At 31.6% G+C, this 15425-nt stretch overlaps 2 protein-coding genes across 10 annotated transcripts; one reads left to right on the top strand and one right to left on the bottom strand.

The window, feature by feature from the left end:
- Window positions 1-1713: 1713 nt before the first annotated feature.
- On the top strand, window positions 1714-11507 carry LOC8268053 (ubiquitin carboxyl-terminal hydrolase 15). 9 transcript variants are annotated; one of them, XM_048379182.1, is made up of 14 exons: window positions 1727-1860; window positions 2039-2138; window positions 2255-2723; window positions 4106-4869; window positions 4949-5097; window positions 5216-5304; window positions 5874-5959; window positions 6060-6222; window positions 6333-6456; window positions 6600-6757; window positions 6873-6957; window positions 8452-8664; window positions 10384-10445; window positions 10582-11507. In XM_048379182.1, the coding sequence occupies exons 3-14, from the start codon at window positions 2434-2436 to the stop codon at window positions 11222-11224; spliced, it is 2826 nt and encodes a 941-aa protein (XP_048235139.1). In that variant the 5' UTR covers window positions 1727-1860; window positions 2039-2138; window positions 2255-2433; the 3' UTR covers window positions 11225-11507. The 9 variants fall into 9 exon arrangements, with proteins under 9 accessions (XP_048235146.1, XP_048235144.1, XP_048235139.1 ...); XM_048379186.1 differs by having other exon boundaries at window positions 2326-2723; XM_048379183.1 differs by having other exon boundaries at window positions 1744-1780.
- Window positions 11508-12867: 1360 nt separating this feature from the next.
- On the bottom strand, window positions 12868-14405 carry LOC8268054 (heme-binding protein 2). The gene is made up of 2 exons (XM_002530086.4): window positions 14065-14405; window positions 12868-13395 (listed from the first exon to the last, which is right to left on the bottom strand). The coding sequence occupies exons 1-2, from the start codon at window positions 14337-14339 to the stop codon at window positions 12966-12968; spliced, it is 705 nt and encodes a 234-aa protein (XP_002530132.2). The 5' UTR covers window positions 14340-14405; the 3' UTR covers window positions 12868-12965.
- Between the last annotated feature and the right edge of the window lie 1020 nt (window positions 14406-15425).

Here is a 15425-nt window from a genome sequence, read left to right on the forward strand (position 1 = left end):
TCTTCACACTAGTCTCTATGGTTAGCTAGCGCGTTCTTATTAGGTTAAAAAGTCTTGCAGTATTGTAGTCGCTAGAGACATTTGGGTGCATGCCCAAAAATTATACTACAAGTGGAAGCACAATCTGCATGTAAAGTATTTAATGTACTCTATTGACGAGAAGCAAAAAAAGAGTGTTCCTTATAATGCTAACTCAAGAGGGTTAAAAGTCAATATGTAGTGAGTTTTCTAAAGAAGAGTTTATAATAACTTTTTTAATTGCTTATACTTTTTTAAGTTAAGTTTATTTACTAATGGAATTCAATATTAATATTTTACAGTCTATAAGTCAAAAAAATGTAAATAATAATGTAAAACAGAGTATTGTTGCACTAACTAGTCCTGCTCCTTTTATGCAAGTGGAGTATGATATGGTAAGTTACAAGAAAAGTATTCCATCTGTCATTTAAAATTATTTTTCTTTTTATCTTTTAACTTTTTGCATAACATGCTTTACACTTATATAACCCATGAAATTAATATTATATTAATAAAGAAATAGGTGAAGTGACAAATATTTTTAAAGTTTGGATGACTATGCAAGGATTCATGAATGACCAAGGCGAGCAAGAGTTTCATGATTTAGAGAAAATATATCAATTTCTTATGTAATATTGGTCATTAAGGATTTTATAATTTATATGTACTAGTAAAATACTAATGTTGGTTCTATATTTTGTAGGAAGATATGCAAAAAATTGAAAACCAACCAACAAATAATACTGAAAAAACTCCTATATTGTATGGTATCCCTAATAGGAGAAGTTTGGGGTACAAAGTAAATATAAGAGGAATGACTAAAATTAAATCTAATAATGAAGAAATAGTATAGTTGAGATAGCAGAAATGACAACTTGATTGCAACTACAAGAAAATTTAAATAATTTTTTTTTGAAAAGATTAGACAGCTTGATGGGAATGGAATCGAGAAAGTAAAAACGCCAGTATAATTCTGTAAGTTTACTAAATCTACTTATTTTCTCACCACCCATATTAACATATATTTAATTAAGTTACATCATACTTAATTATCAAATAACTATATTAATTTGAACCAAATTAATCACACAACATAAATACTTTATTAGTAGTAGTAACTATAGTTATCATATTTAATTTCATATTTTATCTTTAATTAATATTTGATTTTTGTTATTTTATTATAAATATTACAATATAATAAAATTTTGAATATAAATATTTTATAAAGCTACATTATATAGAATTCCAATAAAAAGTGTATATAGCTTTAATGTGGTTATATAATAATTTATTATATGATATTAAATATCAATCAAATAAAATAATAACATTATATTATTAAAATAAAATGATAGCTAAACATAATAAAAAGTTAGTAATTAATATAATAGCACTAGTTTACTATATATATTTATTATGATTTTTTATTAATTTTTATAATTATTAACTAAAATTATTAAAATAAAATAAAAATTTTAAATGCAGGTTGAAATAAATTAATAATTAAATATAATTATTTTTATATAATAAATATATTAATAATTAAAATAAAATATTTTAAAACTAAAAATTTGGATGAAAAGATTATTAATATATATATATATTATGATGACATGATATGATAACTTGGTCTGCCACGTGTAAGAAACATGGAGAGTGGGTTTCTTTTAGAAATGTGAGTAATAAGATCTGAATAAAACCCAAACGTTAAAAGTGTGTCAAAAGTCGGGGAATTTGCTACAGTGAAGGAAGACAAGAAGTGAGTGAATTATTTGCTGCTTAATTTTTCTTTTTCCATCTAAGGAACAAAGGATCTTTTTCTAGAATAAGAAGAAGGAGGTGAAAGCTCTATTGGTTTATTTTATTTCTACTTTTATTTCTTTTATATATTTTCTTGCATTTTTTTCCCTTTTCTTTCATTTTGCACTCAAATCCCAAAATGAATGAATTATTATTTTTTTCTTGGGTCATTTCCTCAATATTTTCTTCTGAAGTTCATTTCTTTATATGATTTTAGAGTCCATGGAAATGCTGAATTCATGCATGTTTTCTTGAGCAATGTGCTGATGAAATGTTTATAAATGTCAAAATTAAAGACTGTTTCTGCTTAGGAAAAGGTAAATGCCCAAATACTTTCCTTTTCTTTTGTGTGTATTGTTATCTTTAGGGTGCTGTGTTTAATAAGTATCTAATGTGGAAAGTTTGATGTTTGGTATTTGAATTTGCCTTGTAGAATCCAAATGGTCGTTTGCAGTTCTTATTGCAATGCTTATTTTAAGAATTATGACTTGGAGATTTTGATAGGTTGAACTAGAGGATGGTCTAAATTGGGTTGTATATAGCTTGAGGAAAGTATATTGTGGTACTAAATAAGGGAAGAGAATTGGATATGAATATGCTGGTGGGGAGGACATGCTTGAACCAAGGGAAGCTGATATGCCTGTGTTGTTTATGGTTTTGGTTGTGCTTCCTCTTGTTGTTTACATTTTACTTGGGAAATGGAGTGAGGCTACAAGGAAGAGAGAGAGGATAAGTTTACTTGCTGAATTGGCTGCTGAAGAAGCACTTAGGGCACAAGCAATAAAGCCTATTCCTATTTCTATTCCCTTTGTGTCCACTACAAAGAATGGAATTCATGTCTGTGCTAGATGCTTAAGTCCTGCTGCTACCCGCTGCTCCAGATGCAAGTCTGTCAGATACTGGTATGTTTTTCTACTTTTCTTGGCAGCTGGTACAGATATGTTCAGTGGGATATATTTTTCCTTATGCTTTTCTTTTCAATTTTTGTTACCTTTCTGTATTTTGATTTTAAACAAATTATAAGCAGATAAGTTATTCTGTGAGTAAGGAGTACACCAACAAATTTATTGTATTTTAAATCGTGTATGGATGGTTTTGTTCAACTTGTTGAAAAGAAAATTTACAGGAAATAAGTAAGAATATTGAGTATTTATGCTCGTAATAGTCCTTCTGGGTCAAAGTGTTTTGCAGTTGAACAAAATATTTTGATTCTTGCATGCTGTAGTAAGCTACCTTACTTTTAAATACTTCTTGGATGCTGTGAGGCTGAATTTTGTTTGAATGAACGTGTCTAGCATCAATTTATTTGTTCTTTTTTTTTTTTCATTTTTTTATGACTCGATGAAATTGAAGGAATTCAAGGGGGATATTTGGATGTGTTGTTGTATATCTAGTGAATACAATTGTGAATGGAGTTTTGGTTCATGAATGTACATGAAAACTTATTTGAGGTGGATTTAAAATTATACCTTTTAGTAGGAACTTCGCTCTACCCTTAAATAAGTTTATCTATTGACGTTTCTTGTCATATCTTCAAATCATTAATAATTAAGGGAAACCTATTTATTAAAGACAAAGTGTCTTGCTTTTAAATCCCTCCATCCAAATGCAATGTGAATAACCAAAAAGGGGGACACGTCAATGGTTTGCTAACTGTGCTGTCGAATCTAAGACATCAATCTTATGCATGGAACTTGATAGATTACATCACTTTCTATCCATGCTGCTCCTATTTTCCGTCTTGATTCTTGATACAATTGGAAAAAAGGAGGAAGGAATTGGTTTTTTTACTACTCAGCTACCACTGACCAGACAAGTACAAGTTTAGTTGTGCCCATGTCTATGTGAATGTTCAATAATTTATTCAGATCTCCAATTCCCTGTCTGCTAATAAATAAGGTCAAACTAATTTCCTCTCTTCTATGGCAGTCAAGCTGGGAAAATTGATGTCCTTGAGTGAAATTTGGTAGCTAAAAATTGTTTGCCAAAACTGAGATATCCACAATCTATATATGCAGGGTTTTGTTCTAAATAGAATGTGAAATTTTCAGTAACCTGGGCTAGTATTCTTCGTACACCTTAAAGTGTCTTTTATTCCCTTTTCTGTTTCCAAATTGAAATATGTGTCTGCTGGTTAGTTTAGTGCTAATTATTTTCAAGGGTGAGGATAAAGGGAAAAAGAAAGAAAAACATGCATGTAAATATATTCTACTCTGATAAAATATTGGTTATCAAGCGATCTGGCCCTAGTTTCTCAGTTTTCAAAGTGATGACATGCATGCAGCTCTGGAAATTGTCAAATAATTCATTGGAGGCAAGTTCATAAGCAAGAGTGTCAGCAATTAGAAACTACCAGTTCATGCTCATCTCCTAAGGCTACCTCAATCCAGGACTCCTTTCCTGAAAGAGGAACGGTCGATGACAGCTTGGACAAATTTTACTCTCGGTATAGCAATAAGCAGGTTTTTGTGGATAATATAACTTCAGATAAGACAGTTCATCCCTCAATAAGTAATGGGGTCTCTGCCGCCTCCAGTTCTGCAGTTGAAACCTCTCAAGACTCCATGCTACGGAAAATAAGCACAAATAAGTATGCTTATCGTAAATCCAGAGGAAATTTGGAAGAAACATCTGGATGTGGCAATTTAATGTCTTCTAATATTGCCTCTGATGTGCATATAAATGGGCACTGTAATGCCTGTACTAAAAATGTCCTTCATGATTTGCAACCGGGAAAGATGTTTGAATCAAGAAACAAATCATCATGTGCAAATGCTGGAAAAAACGGAAGAAAGATTCACGAAACAGAAACAGACTTTACTTGGAATGGAGGAAATATGCCCAATGTAGAAAATAATTTAAATGATCAAACAGTAGAATTGAATTGTTCTTATGAAGCACCTGTTATGAAGGAAAATGAAAGGGCTAAATGTGCATCACAGCCTACTGGGACTAAAATTTCTAAATCATCAAAATCAACAATGAAAGTCTTTGCAGAACCATCATACACAGGAGTAGAGGAGAAGGGACTAAGTGGAGATGATTCAAGTGGGTTTACTGGATCACCTGTTTTTAATGTATATACTTTTCTTTCTGAATTTCCTTTGATTTGACACCTACAATGCAGAGGATGTCAGAATGAGACATGCCATTCCTGCACCAGGAAGCAATGGGGTTGCAAGCACTGGTATTATGAAGATGGTGGGCTTAAGGAAATCAGCAAAACTTACTAGACAGGATGCTGCAGAACTTAGTTGTAGACAAAGAAAATTGATGGTTAGTTTTCAATTAAATTTAATCGTTTATGAATCTAATTTCACCATATATTTTGAATGATAGTTGGAGGAATATTTTTTATAAGCTTCTTTGATAGCATGCAACCATTTCATTTCAGATGCTGTTCCCTTATGAAGAATTTGTCAAGATCTTCAATTGTGAGGTTGCTAACTTATCACCTAGGGGACTTCTAAATTGTGGTAATAGGTACGGCTATCATTACTTTTGTTGTTCATTTCATCAATTCAGGAATAAGGTAGTATAGTCTAAGACAATGATAAAAATGTTTTCTCTGGTGGCACTTGTCATATTTAGAGAAAGTCAAGAAACTGTAGTTCTTTCATTGGTGTATAACTGTATATGTAGATTCAAGAAAATAAAGAATAATCTCAATGTTGTGGTTTCTATTGTTCAGGAACTCAGGCTGCTTGTTCTGCTCCACTTTGTCCATTGTTGATTGTGGATCATTATTGAGTTTCTGGATTTTCTATGTAATTTAATTCTGAAGCTTGGTTCAACATGTGCAAGGCAATTAATATTTTTTCTTGATATGTGGTTGTGAAAAATAACCAATCATTGTCTGTTTTAACCATTTCTGATTGGAATTGAGCTATTTAACAATTTATGCCTTTTGCTTCTACATGCTAAAGAATTTTGATGGGCTTTGAATTGAGCTATTTTAGCAATTTGTGCCTTCTGTTTTTACATGCTAAAGAATTTTAATGGGCTTATATCTATATATATTTTTTTCTAACGATGCAGTTTCTATTTTGCAGTTGCTATGCTAATGCTGTCCTTCAATGTTTGGCCTGCACAAAGCCGTTGATAATCTTCTTGCTTCATAGATCACATTCAAGAGCTTGTACAAGAATTTTCTTTTATTTGTTTTTCAAGTTCTAAATATACATATGGTAAAGGTTTGTTCATGTATAACTTAAATGTATCTCTTATGTGATTGTTAGGTTGTGGGGGAGATTGGTGTCTTATGTGTGAACTTGAGAAACATGTAATAATGTTAAGACAATGTGGAGGCCCTTTATCTCCTAGTAGAATCCTTCTGCATATTCAGAATGTTAATTGTCAGATTGGTGATGGAAGTCAAGAAGATGCACATGAGTTCTTAAGGTGTGCTATAGATTTACAAGCTGAGTTTTCTTTCTTATTCCAAATTTCTTCTCTTTAGATATTATTTTACTGTTTATTTGTTTGCTTATTTATGACTGCTCTGTATCCAGGCTTCTGGTTGCATGTATGCAGTCTACTTGTTTGAAAGAACTCGGTGGTGAGGACAAGGTCAGTCCTGTTTTACAAGAAACGACTTTCATACAGCATACCTTTGGTGGGAGTCTTAGGTCAAAGGTATGGTTCCATTATTTCTTTGCAACTCATCTTTAGTTTCATTGTGGATGTTCCTTGTCTACACTTTTCTTCTTTCACTTTTTTTCCTACCCATTGTCATCCACAATAAACATGAGAAGGGAACATTTTTCTGTTGCAACTAGGTCAAATGTCTAGGATGTCATCATGAATCCGAACGATATGAAAGTATTATGGATCTCACACTAGAGATATTTGGTTGGGTTGAGTCACTAGAAGATGCATTGACTCAATTTACAACTCCTGAAGAACTGGATGGAGAAAACATGTATAGATGTGCAAGGTCTGCTAACTTTTATATTTATACTGTTATTTATAATTTTGTGTATCAAGATTTATTAAGTTTTAAGGTTAGAACTAAAGTAACTTAATTGTATTACAATTATTTTGTGAATAAGGTGTGCTACATATGTTCGAGCTAGGAAGCAATTAAGCATACATGAAGCACCAAACATTCTTACAATTGTTTTGAAGAGATTCCAGGTAACACTTGCTATATGACTCAAAAAATTTCTTAAGATACATCCTGGTGTTGTCTGGATGTCATCTATTTATTTCTACCTTATTATGTGCTTTTTGAACTTTCACTTGTTAAGTATTCAGTATTAATTGGCTATACAAGTTGATTACTCATACAATGAGTCCTGAGGTCATTGAGGGGCACAGAATCTTATATTTTCTACATACAGCAGAAACGAAAGAACTTAGCTTTACAGGTTCGAGGTAGCAATTTGCTGTTTTCTTGATGTGCTAAAGCTGAATTTTGAATATCAAAGTCTTTAATTCAAAACTCACTTAGATTTTCCGGCAAAGATACATTTTGTGTAAGGGGCAATTCTCCCCCTACAAGAAAAAATTAATACTACTCAACTATTGAAAGAAAAAGAAACAGAAAATAGAAAAAGCCTTACTCTTACTTTATATGAAATTTGAAAGATTTTAAGTTATAAAAAATAAAAGTGGAATCTATTTTTTGATACATGAGAACCAAAGTATTTAATAGAGAGAATATAGGTGCTTCAGATTTGTTGCAGTCACAGTATTTTACCTTTTTTTTCTGTATTTGGCTGGCATTGAGCAATTAAAGTCCTTGGTTAATTTACCCCAGAGGGAGAATAAATGAACAGCAGTGTAGTTCCAGTAAACTTCATGTTGTGGAAATCAATTTTAACCGTTACCTTTTATTTTCTAATTTCCATATGTTTTATGCCTTTATTTTATAGGAGCAATATCATTTTTGTTTCCTGAGAATTTTCTTTTTGTCAAATAATTGGATGCATTGTGTAACTAAACTATCCCCCAAACATATTATTTAAGTGACTTGAACAAGAGCAGTTATATAGAAAAGTTGATTGAATACTCTTCTTCGACAATAACATTATTTTGTGCTTTTGTTTGATTTGATATGTGGTTTGCATATAAAGCAAGTGCAAGTGATAGAAAGGATAGTCCCTCACACTAACTTTTGACAGTTATACTATTTCAGAAATGATGTTATATTACATAAAGTGACTTTTGGAAGAGGTTTTAGACTCAAGATTGAATTGTTTCATTTATAGTTTTCATATCAATGATTTTTCTGCATAGACTGAATCCTTAATTTTGTTTCATTCTTTATTTTATTTTATTTTTTTAATGAATTGTAATATTTTGTGAGAAAATTAATGAAAACTCGAAAGGAGAAGACTGTATTGAGTTTCAGTATCAATGTTTGAAATGATAAGGGGGTTATTGTAGACCACACTTTGCTTCATATTTTTCTTACTGTGGTTATTCTAACTTTTAGGTTTGTATGTGTGCATGTGCACTCTCGTGCAAGAACATTTATTGCCCCCTCATTGGATAATGTTTCCTAGATTGATCTTGGATATGATACATGTTTAGGTATTCACATTTCATTCCATTATTGGCTGGGTATGATTCTCATTTTTACTGTCATACTTGTTTAGTGTTTAATTATGGCTTTTGCTTTTCCAGGAAGGAAAACATGGTAAAATAAATAAATACATTACTTTTCCTGACATGCTCGATATGATCCCATATATGACTGGAACAATCGATATTCCACCTCTTTACATGCTCTATGCTGTTGTGGTGCATTTGGATACATTAAATGCATCCTTTTCTGGGCATTATGTGGCATATGTAAAAGATTTGCAAGGCAACTGGTTCAGGGTGGATGACACTGAGGTAATCTATCGGATTGTTTTTGGTCTTGGTAGTTTGTGCTTAACAAAGCTGCTTGACTCATGTTTTCTATGTATGGATAAGGTTGCAACTCATGATTAAGTGAACTTTTGATTTTACATGTTATTATTCTGCATATTTATCATGATGCTTTATGTCTTTCCTGATTTAATTTTGAGATGATGGAGCAGAGATTATTTGAGGATTGGGGCTATAAGGTTGTATAAGGTGACAGTCATCACAACTGCTCAAGGTTTCTTGATATGCATTATCTATGGTCACTTTGTTTTTAATAAGGTAAAAGTTTACCTTGTTGGAATCCATCTTATGGTGAGAAAGAAAGTCGAGTTTAAGTAATTAGAGAAAGCACCTTCTTTAGGTATTCTGCGGGATTTAATATATGCTGGGTTTGGAAGTTCGACAAGTTGGTAGCCTTGAGCTATTGCAATTGTTTAGGGATTAGAATTTGGTTGTAGCTAAGTATTATTAAATAAAGTTTATCTTATCACTATAGTATTTTTATGAACAGTTGTTTATCTACAACTTTAGCGGTTAAGTTTTTGCTCAAACCCTTAATGGAGTTATTTTAATTGGAGGTTGACATGAGTTTCCCTTTAAGAGAACCCTGTTCTTCTATCCTTGCAATTACTATCTTCTCGTTCAATTTGTCTCCACAGGCATTTTGATTATTTTATATTTCTGCACATCATGAATAACTTTGCAAAATCTTCTTTTGTTGTTGTTCTTTCTCCAATAAAAGTGTCGATGATGCCAAATTGTCACTTAATAATGCTCCTGAGCATATAAACACATGCATGTTTAGTTTGTTGCTGAGAAAACAGAGTATCTGGTGCTACTTGGCTTCACAAGCGAGAAGCAGTCTTCTTTGTATCTTTATATGTAGTTTTGACTTAGTTGTCCCAACAATTGTGGTTTAGCTTGGTTGTTCCACAAACATGGTGCCACGTATTTACACTACACTCATGCAGAATTTATTGATTTAAACAGCTTATGTGTTGCAACACAAATTTTTTGCACTCAGCCCACAACCACAAAGCAAAATAATTATGCCAGAAGTGTGCGACAAACAGTGAAGATAATTAATATAATAAAATTAGGTAATGCGGATATGATAAAGGAGTCTGCATAACAAGTCACAACTATAGTGTAGCTTACTCACATCTAAGGTGTAGTGTGGCTTTACAAGTATAGTTGGCCTGACTATCTGACTAGCTATCAGATCGAAATTAGAGCGAAGTAGAATCAATCTAACAGCCAACCTTGGATCAGATCAGTCATTCCACCAATTGTACTTAAAAATCACTTACTGCCTATTTTACTTCCCTTAGTTAGAAGTCACTGAAAAAGACTTTCGACTGGGTCATTCATGTTTCAAATATTATTGATCAGCATTTCTCATCACTCACCATGAGATTGGCTATTGACATTTGTAAACTTGATATAATCAGTTGATATGCAGTCCGGTGCACTTGAGCATCTATCTGCCACCCAGATTTTGTATAACAGAAAAATCTCAAAATTAGCAAACATTTTTTTATCATCATCAATATTCTCATACTTTGCATGTAAGATTGCTTACATGGTTGATATGAAGATTGAACAATAATGTATTAAAGAATAACAATTATATGTAATTGTTTTTGTAAGTTCCTATTTTGATGAGTTGGAATCACAAGATTGTGAATTATGGTTTATTAACAGGTTCGTCCAGTGCCAATGAGCCAAGTGATGTCAGAGGGGGTATACATTTTATTTTACATCAGGTAGGACTTGATTCTCTACAACTACTTTCTCTCTCTTGGAATTTCTTAGAAATGCCTCTACTGCTATTTACATGGTATACATGTTGAGTTTGCCATCCACGTTTCATTTAACTAATTAAACATCATTTTTTCTTAGGTCTTGTCCTCGCCCTCAGAAAGAATATTTTGAAGCTATCCAGCAACAGGTTCCAGCATCTGCAGAACACGGCATCAAATCACTGAAAACTCAGAAACCTTCGCGAAAAGGATATTGCAAATCAAGCAGCCGTCTTTCTGGTCTGGAGCCTTTACTTGATCTCAAACCACAAAATATTACAGGCAACATAAACAGAAATGTTATGCAAGTGATGGAATTCTCTGATTCTACATCAAGTGATTGGTCTCTTTTTACTAGCTCAGACGAGGCTTCTTTCACTACTGAGAGCACCAGAGACTCTTTCAGTACTGTGGATTACGCTGATGCATGCAATGAAGATACATTCTCCTCGATCTTTGATAACCTGTATGCACCACAGTCCTCAAGGAACCCTCTTTGCTGTAGAAAGTTTATAAATAGTAGGTCACACACTAGGTTCATCTCAGAGGAAAGAGGCTATGTTTTGGACTCGTACTTGTCAATGCAGCAGCTGCCAAGAGGGTTACATGGAGAAGATAGTTTAGAAAAGGTCAGTGATTCTTCTACTGAATGCCCTACTGATAGTTGTTGTAGCATGTATTTAAAATGTGGCATTAATTCAAAATTTGGGCATGATCGAACTTCTGGCCATTTTAAATTATAGGCTTGGGGATCCTGACTGATAAATTAGATGACTTTGCTAGGTGGAAGCTGTGCCTCAAAATTTTTGTTCTCAATTCTTAATTAGGGAATTGGGTTTGTTTTATAACACCCAAGGAAAGGAACTTTCTTGTTAACATCTAGGATTAGTTTTTTTCTTAGTGTAGAATTAATTGTTAAATTGTAAAGTGTCAGCATATCCATGTGCCTTCCTCCAGATCCTATCTGAAACTTCTGTTTGCTTGGAGTACTGGTCTTGTAATCTATATCGGTTGAGCTTAAGTCTATATTTTGGCACATTATTTGACATTTTTTAATACTTGATTATTACATAATCCATGATCCAATCCAAAATAGCATTTATGGGTTTTAGGTTATGTTTGGATCCTTGAAGCGCCTGATGGCATGTTTGGAACACTCTTGCAATTGGGTTAAGAATGGAGATGAATTTATAGATTCTAAGGATTTCAATTCAAGTTAATTTTTGACATAATTAAAGCCCTATTTGGGATTGTCATTCAATGATAAAAAGCAGGTTTATAATTGTTTTTTAATTTAGTAGATTGATTTTAAAAAAATTTATAAACTGCCTTTGTTAAACTCTCCTACATAATTCTGAAAACTCAAAGAAATGTTCCTCTTTTTCTGAAAAATGCTTTTGCCCACCAATCAAAGTTTCAATACAATTTACTAACAATCCTGAGAATTAGCCTTGAAAATAAATGTCCCTTCAACATAAATTCAAGTCATGTAAATGCATTGAAAAAAACTTGGTTTTCTTGCAAACCAAACAAGCAAAAGAAATATGGAATCCTATTCCAATAATATTCTCAATTCTCTTGCATTTTCCATCGAACAAGTCCGGTCAGATTGTAGGGGTGGCAAGATTAAACACAATGAAAATAGAGGATTTGGATTTAGACTCAACCATAGTGTAATATGGGCAGTATTACAGGAGGTATAAATATTTCAAGAACCCTTCCCTTCTGGAATCCAATCATGTAAATACATTTTACCAGAAAACTACCACCCCGGTGGTAGCAGAACCGGGTTCCATTAGGGGTGGCCATGGTTCGTGAATCACTAATGTAAACCGGAATGGATCCTTAGGCGGTTCAGGGCCGATTCGGAACTGGCCGATTGAGATAAACTAATTTTCTTTTAATCTTTTTCTAAAATTAAGAATAAGAGATTTGGACTCAATTTTCTTACTAAAAATTAAGATGCCTATGCATCATTTTGGGATTCAGAGGAATTAAAGTCTAAAAATTAAGATTCCTTCGCTTGTGTGGTCGAAGATATCTTTATCTTTTTTTCTTATAAATTTATTTATTTATTATTATTTTTATTTTTATTAATTATCATTTTTCATTCATCAAATATCTTTAATATTGTTTATGTTATTATAATTATTAATATCTAAAAAAGCTAATTTTATTCTTAATGAAAATAATAAATTATACTATATTATAATAAACACTTATATTATTTATTGTTATTAATTTTTTTAAATGGGCGGTTTTGGTTCCAATAAATGTTAAACCGGCTCTGAACCGATGTCGTTGGGTTTGGATTAATCAATAGATAGAGTTAAATTCATACTTAGTTATGTCTGGGCACATTTCAATAATTAGTTGCATGATTTTATTTTAGCACTCAACTTTCGGGCAACTTTATTCAATATCATAAGTAGCTCAGGGGTGGCTCTTTCCTACACAGTCAACTTTATCTCTCAGATTCTGAGCTCATAGTTCATCAACATCAAACAACATCCATATCTCATTAACTCTGCTGTCAAATTCAAATGGAGAATTGTACTGAGCAACAGTATATACAGAAGTGGTACGATCAGCAGCATCATGACTTTTCTCAATTGCAGCAGCCCATTTGGTATCTGCAATGCTTGCTTGCAAGGCTGCAGCTTCCTCTCCCACGTTGGAGTCAGTGACAAATCCACTGAACTGTCTTACTGCTGCATATGTTTGTTTCCATCTTTGAACGTGGAGTCCTTTTGCTGGAGGTGGGTTTGCTTGGTTCTCTTTCGGAATGTAGAAACTGACAGTGAATGAGGATTCACAGAAGGGTCCGTCGCTTGGCAAAACTTCAGTGATCACTGGAGCAGTCATCTCTATTTGTTGTCCATAACTATTCTTCCCTTGAATGTAGTCAAATAGCCTGTGAGAATCCATCAAAACCATGACTCAGGAGCGTTTTAATACAATTTAACACTTAAAAAGCCTTGACAATAGTGTTCCAGCACAAATATAAGGCAATCAATGATCCAACTCTAGGTCTTTCGATTACAATCGCTTTGATATTATATTAAAGAACCATTTTGTGTAAAAGTTTAAGCTATTAGGTAAGACGCCAAGAATAGCTTTTAACAATAAATGAAAATCTCGAGTCGATTGAGCAATTTATCTCATACAATATAATTCTTTTTTTGTTTCTTTTTTGATATTTGCTTATCAATAAATTCAAAGGTAGAACGTCAATAACAAATTACTAATTTTTCAATTAAGATGATATGATGCTTCTATTCACTATCAATATATACTAATAACCCAACTTCCTTTACTCTAGCAAATTAATGGACATAGAAAATCTTAATCTACCTAGTCTTGCAACTGATGAAAGCAACAATAAATGAACTAACACTTATTAAACTCATAATATGTTGAGACACTGAATATTAATTAACAACCATTTTTCCTTAAACAGAAAAGAAAAAAAGACAGATTGAACTGGTTTATAATTATCTTAAAATATGAAACAATCAATAAGCAGAAACAAAATGGAACAAAAATTTAAACATTTATACATATATATTTATGTATATCTTACTGTAAGAAACCAGTTCTGGTAGCATCAACAAGTGAGATGTCTTGGATAGAAGAAGTTGACATCCATGCTGTAGAGTTGTAGCTACGAATCTCATACCCATTACCAACTTCAATAACATCATACAATGGACACTCTATACGGTTACATGTTGGTGGGTACGTCCCTATGCTCTTAACATTATCACCATTGTTGTTGGGTTCATTCCAGATACCAAAATTTGCACTGGACATAAAACTGAACAAGAGAAGGGATAGCTTTTTGAAAAGGTTAGCCATTGCACTAGCAGTAGTAAAAGAAGAAGAAGAAGAAGAAGACGACGACTTATTGGTTACTGTACTTCTCTTGATGATGATATATATAAATTCGGATAGAATCAGCAGTGTCCACATATTATTTATTTCATTTGTGTGGATGTTGTTTTATGGAGAAGAAACGAGAATGATAGAGACAACCCAAATGCACTTTTGTATGTAGTGTAAGGATCATATATTTACAAAAGGATACTGAATTATATGATTTATTTTTCTTTTCTTTTTTGCTACTTTTTCTTTAAAATAAATTTACATATTGCATGATTTTTAAATTGTTACTGAAGTAATATTAAGATTGGCTATCAGTACATTGTTGAAATTTCATGAATAAAACAAAACTTGTATTTAAGCTCTAATTTTATTGACAATATAAAATATACATGAATAAATACAACTAATTATTCATTACTAATTAAATTTCAGTAATATAAAATAAAATAAATTAAAATAAAAAGTTGAAATATAGAAGCATGGAGATGAAAATAGAAGAGTTGATGCAGTTTAAGAAATAAATTAAATGGCTTTAATCTCTTTATTAAAATAAAAGTTTTCATTTTCTTCTTTAAAGTATTTATAGGTAGAAATCATAAAATATTAAGAAATTATATAATATTTAAATTTTTTTTATAATCAATAAATATACAAATCATTGAAAAAAATAAAATCATAGATAAATGAAAATTTTAAATTTAAATGAGTAAAAATAAAAATAAAAGTAATTATTAAACTATATAAAAAAATAAAATTTATTAATAAATAAAAAAAATAAAAATATCAAATGAATAATTAAGTATAAAGCAAGATTTTGTAATATATCAAAAGATACTATATACAAATAAAATAAATTTAATTAATTTATTAGAATAATAACAGAAAAAAGTACATATAAAAATTAAATTTAAAAAGCTGTTATTATACAATTATAGATCAAAAGAGAAAGAATTACTTTTTGTAAATTAATATTTATAAAAAAAGTGACTAATATCATATTTTAGTAATTCTACATGACAAGGTGTGGTTAAATTATTCTTTTTGTTTTAGCTTTTCTTT

This window comes from Ricinus communis, chromosome 9, assembly GCF_019578655.1.
Source record: "Ricinus communis isolate WT05 ecotype wild-type chromosome 9, ASM1957865v1, whole genome shotgun sequence".
NCBI classification, from domain to species: Eukaryota; Viridiplantae; Streptophyta; class Magnoliopsida; order Malpighiales; family Euphorbiaceae; genus Ricinus; species Ricinus communis.

Bases quoted from the DNA above. Each gene is read 5' to 3' on its own strand.
- LOC8268053 (XM_048379189.1), top strand. From the start codon at position 2,434: ATGCTTGAACCAAGGGAAGCTGATATGCCTGTGTTGTTTATGGTTTTG. The intron at 2,724-4,105 runs GTATGTTTTTCT...ACATGCATGCAG, and splicing joins TGCAAGTCTGTCAGATACTG to CTCTGGAAATTGTCAAATAA. The intron at 6,958-8,451 runs GTAACACTTGCT...TTGCTTTTCCAG, and splicing joins TTGTTTTGAAGAGATTCCAG to GAAGGAAAACATGGTAAAAT.
- LOC8268054 (XM_002530086.4), bottom strand. From the start codon at position 14,339: ATGGCTAACCTTTTCAAAAAGCTATCCCTTCTCTTGTTCAGTTTTATG. The intron at 13,396-14,064 runs GTAAGATATACA...GGATTCTCACAG, and splicing joins ACCAGAACTGGTTTCTTACA to GCTATTTGACTACATTCAAG.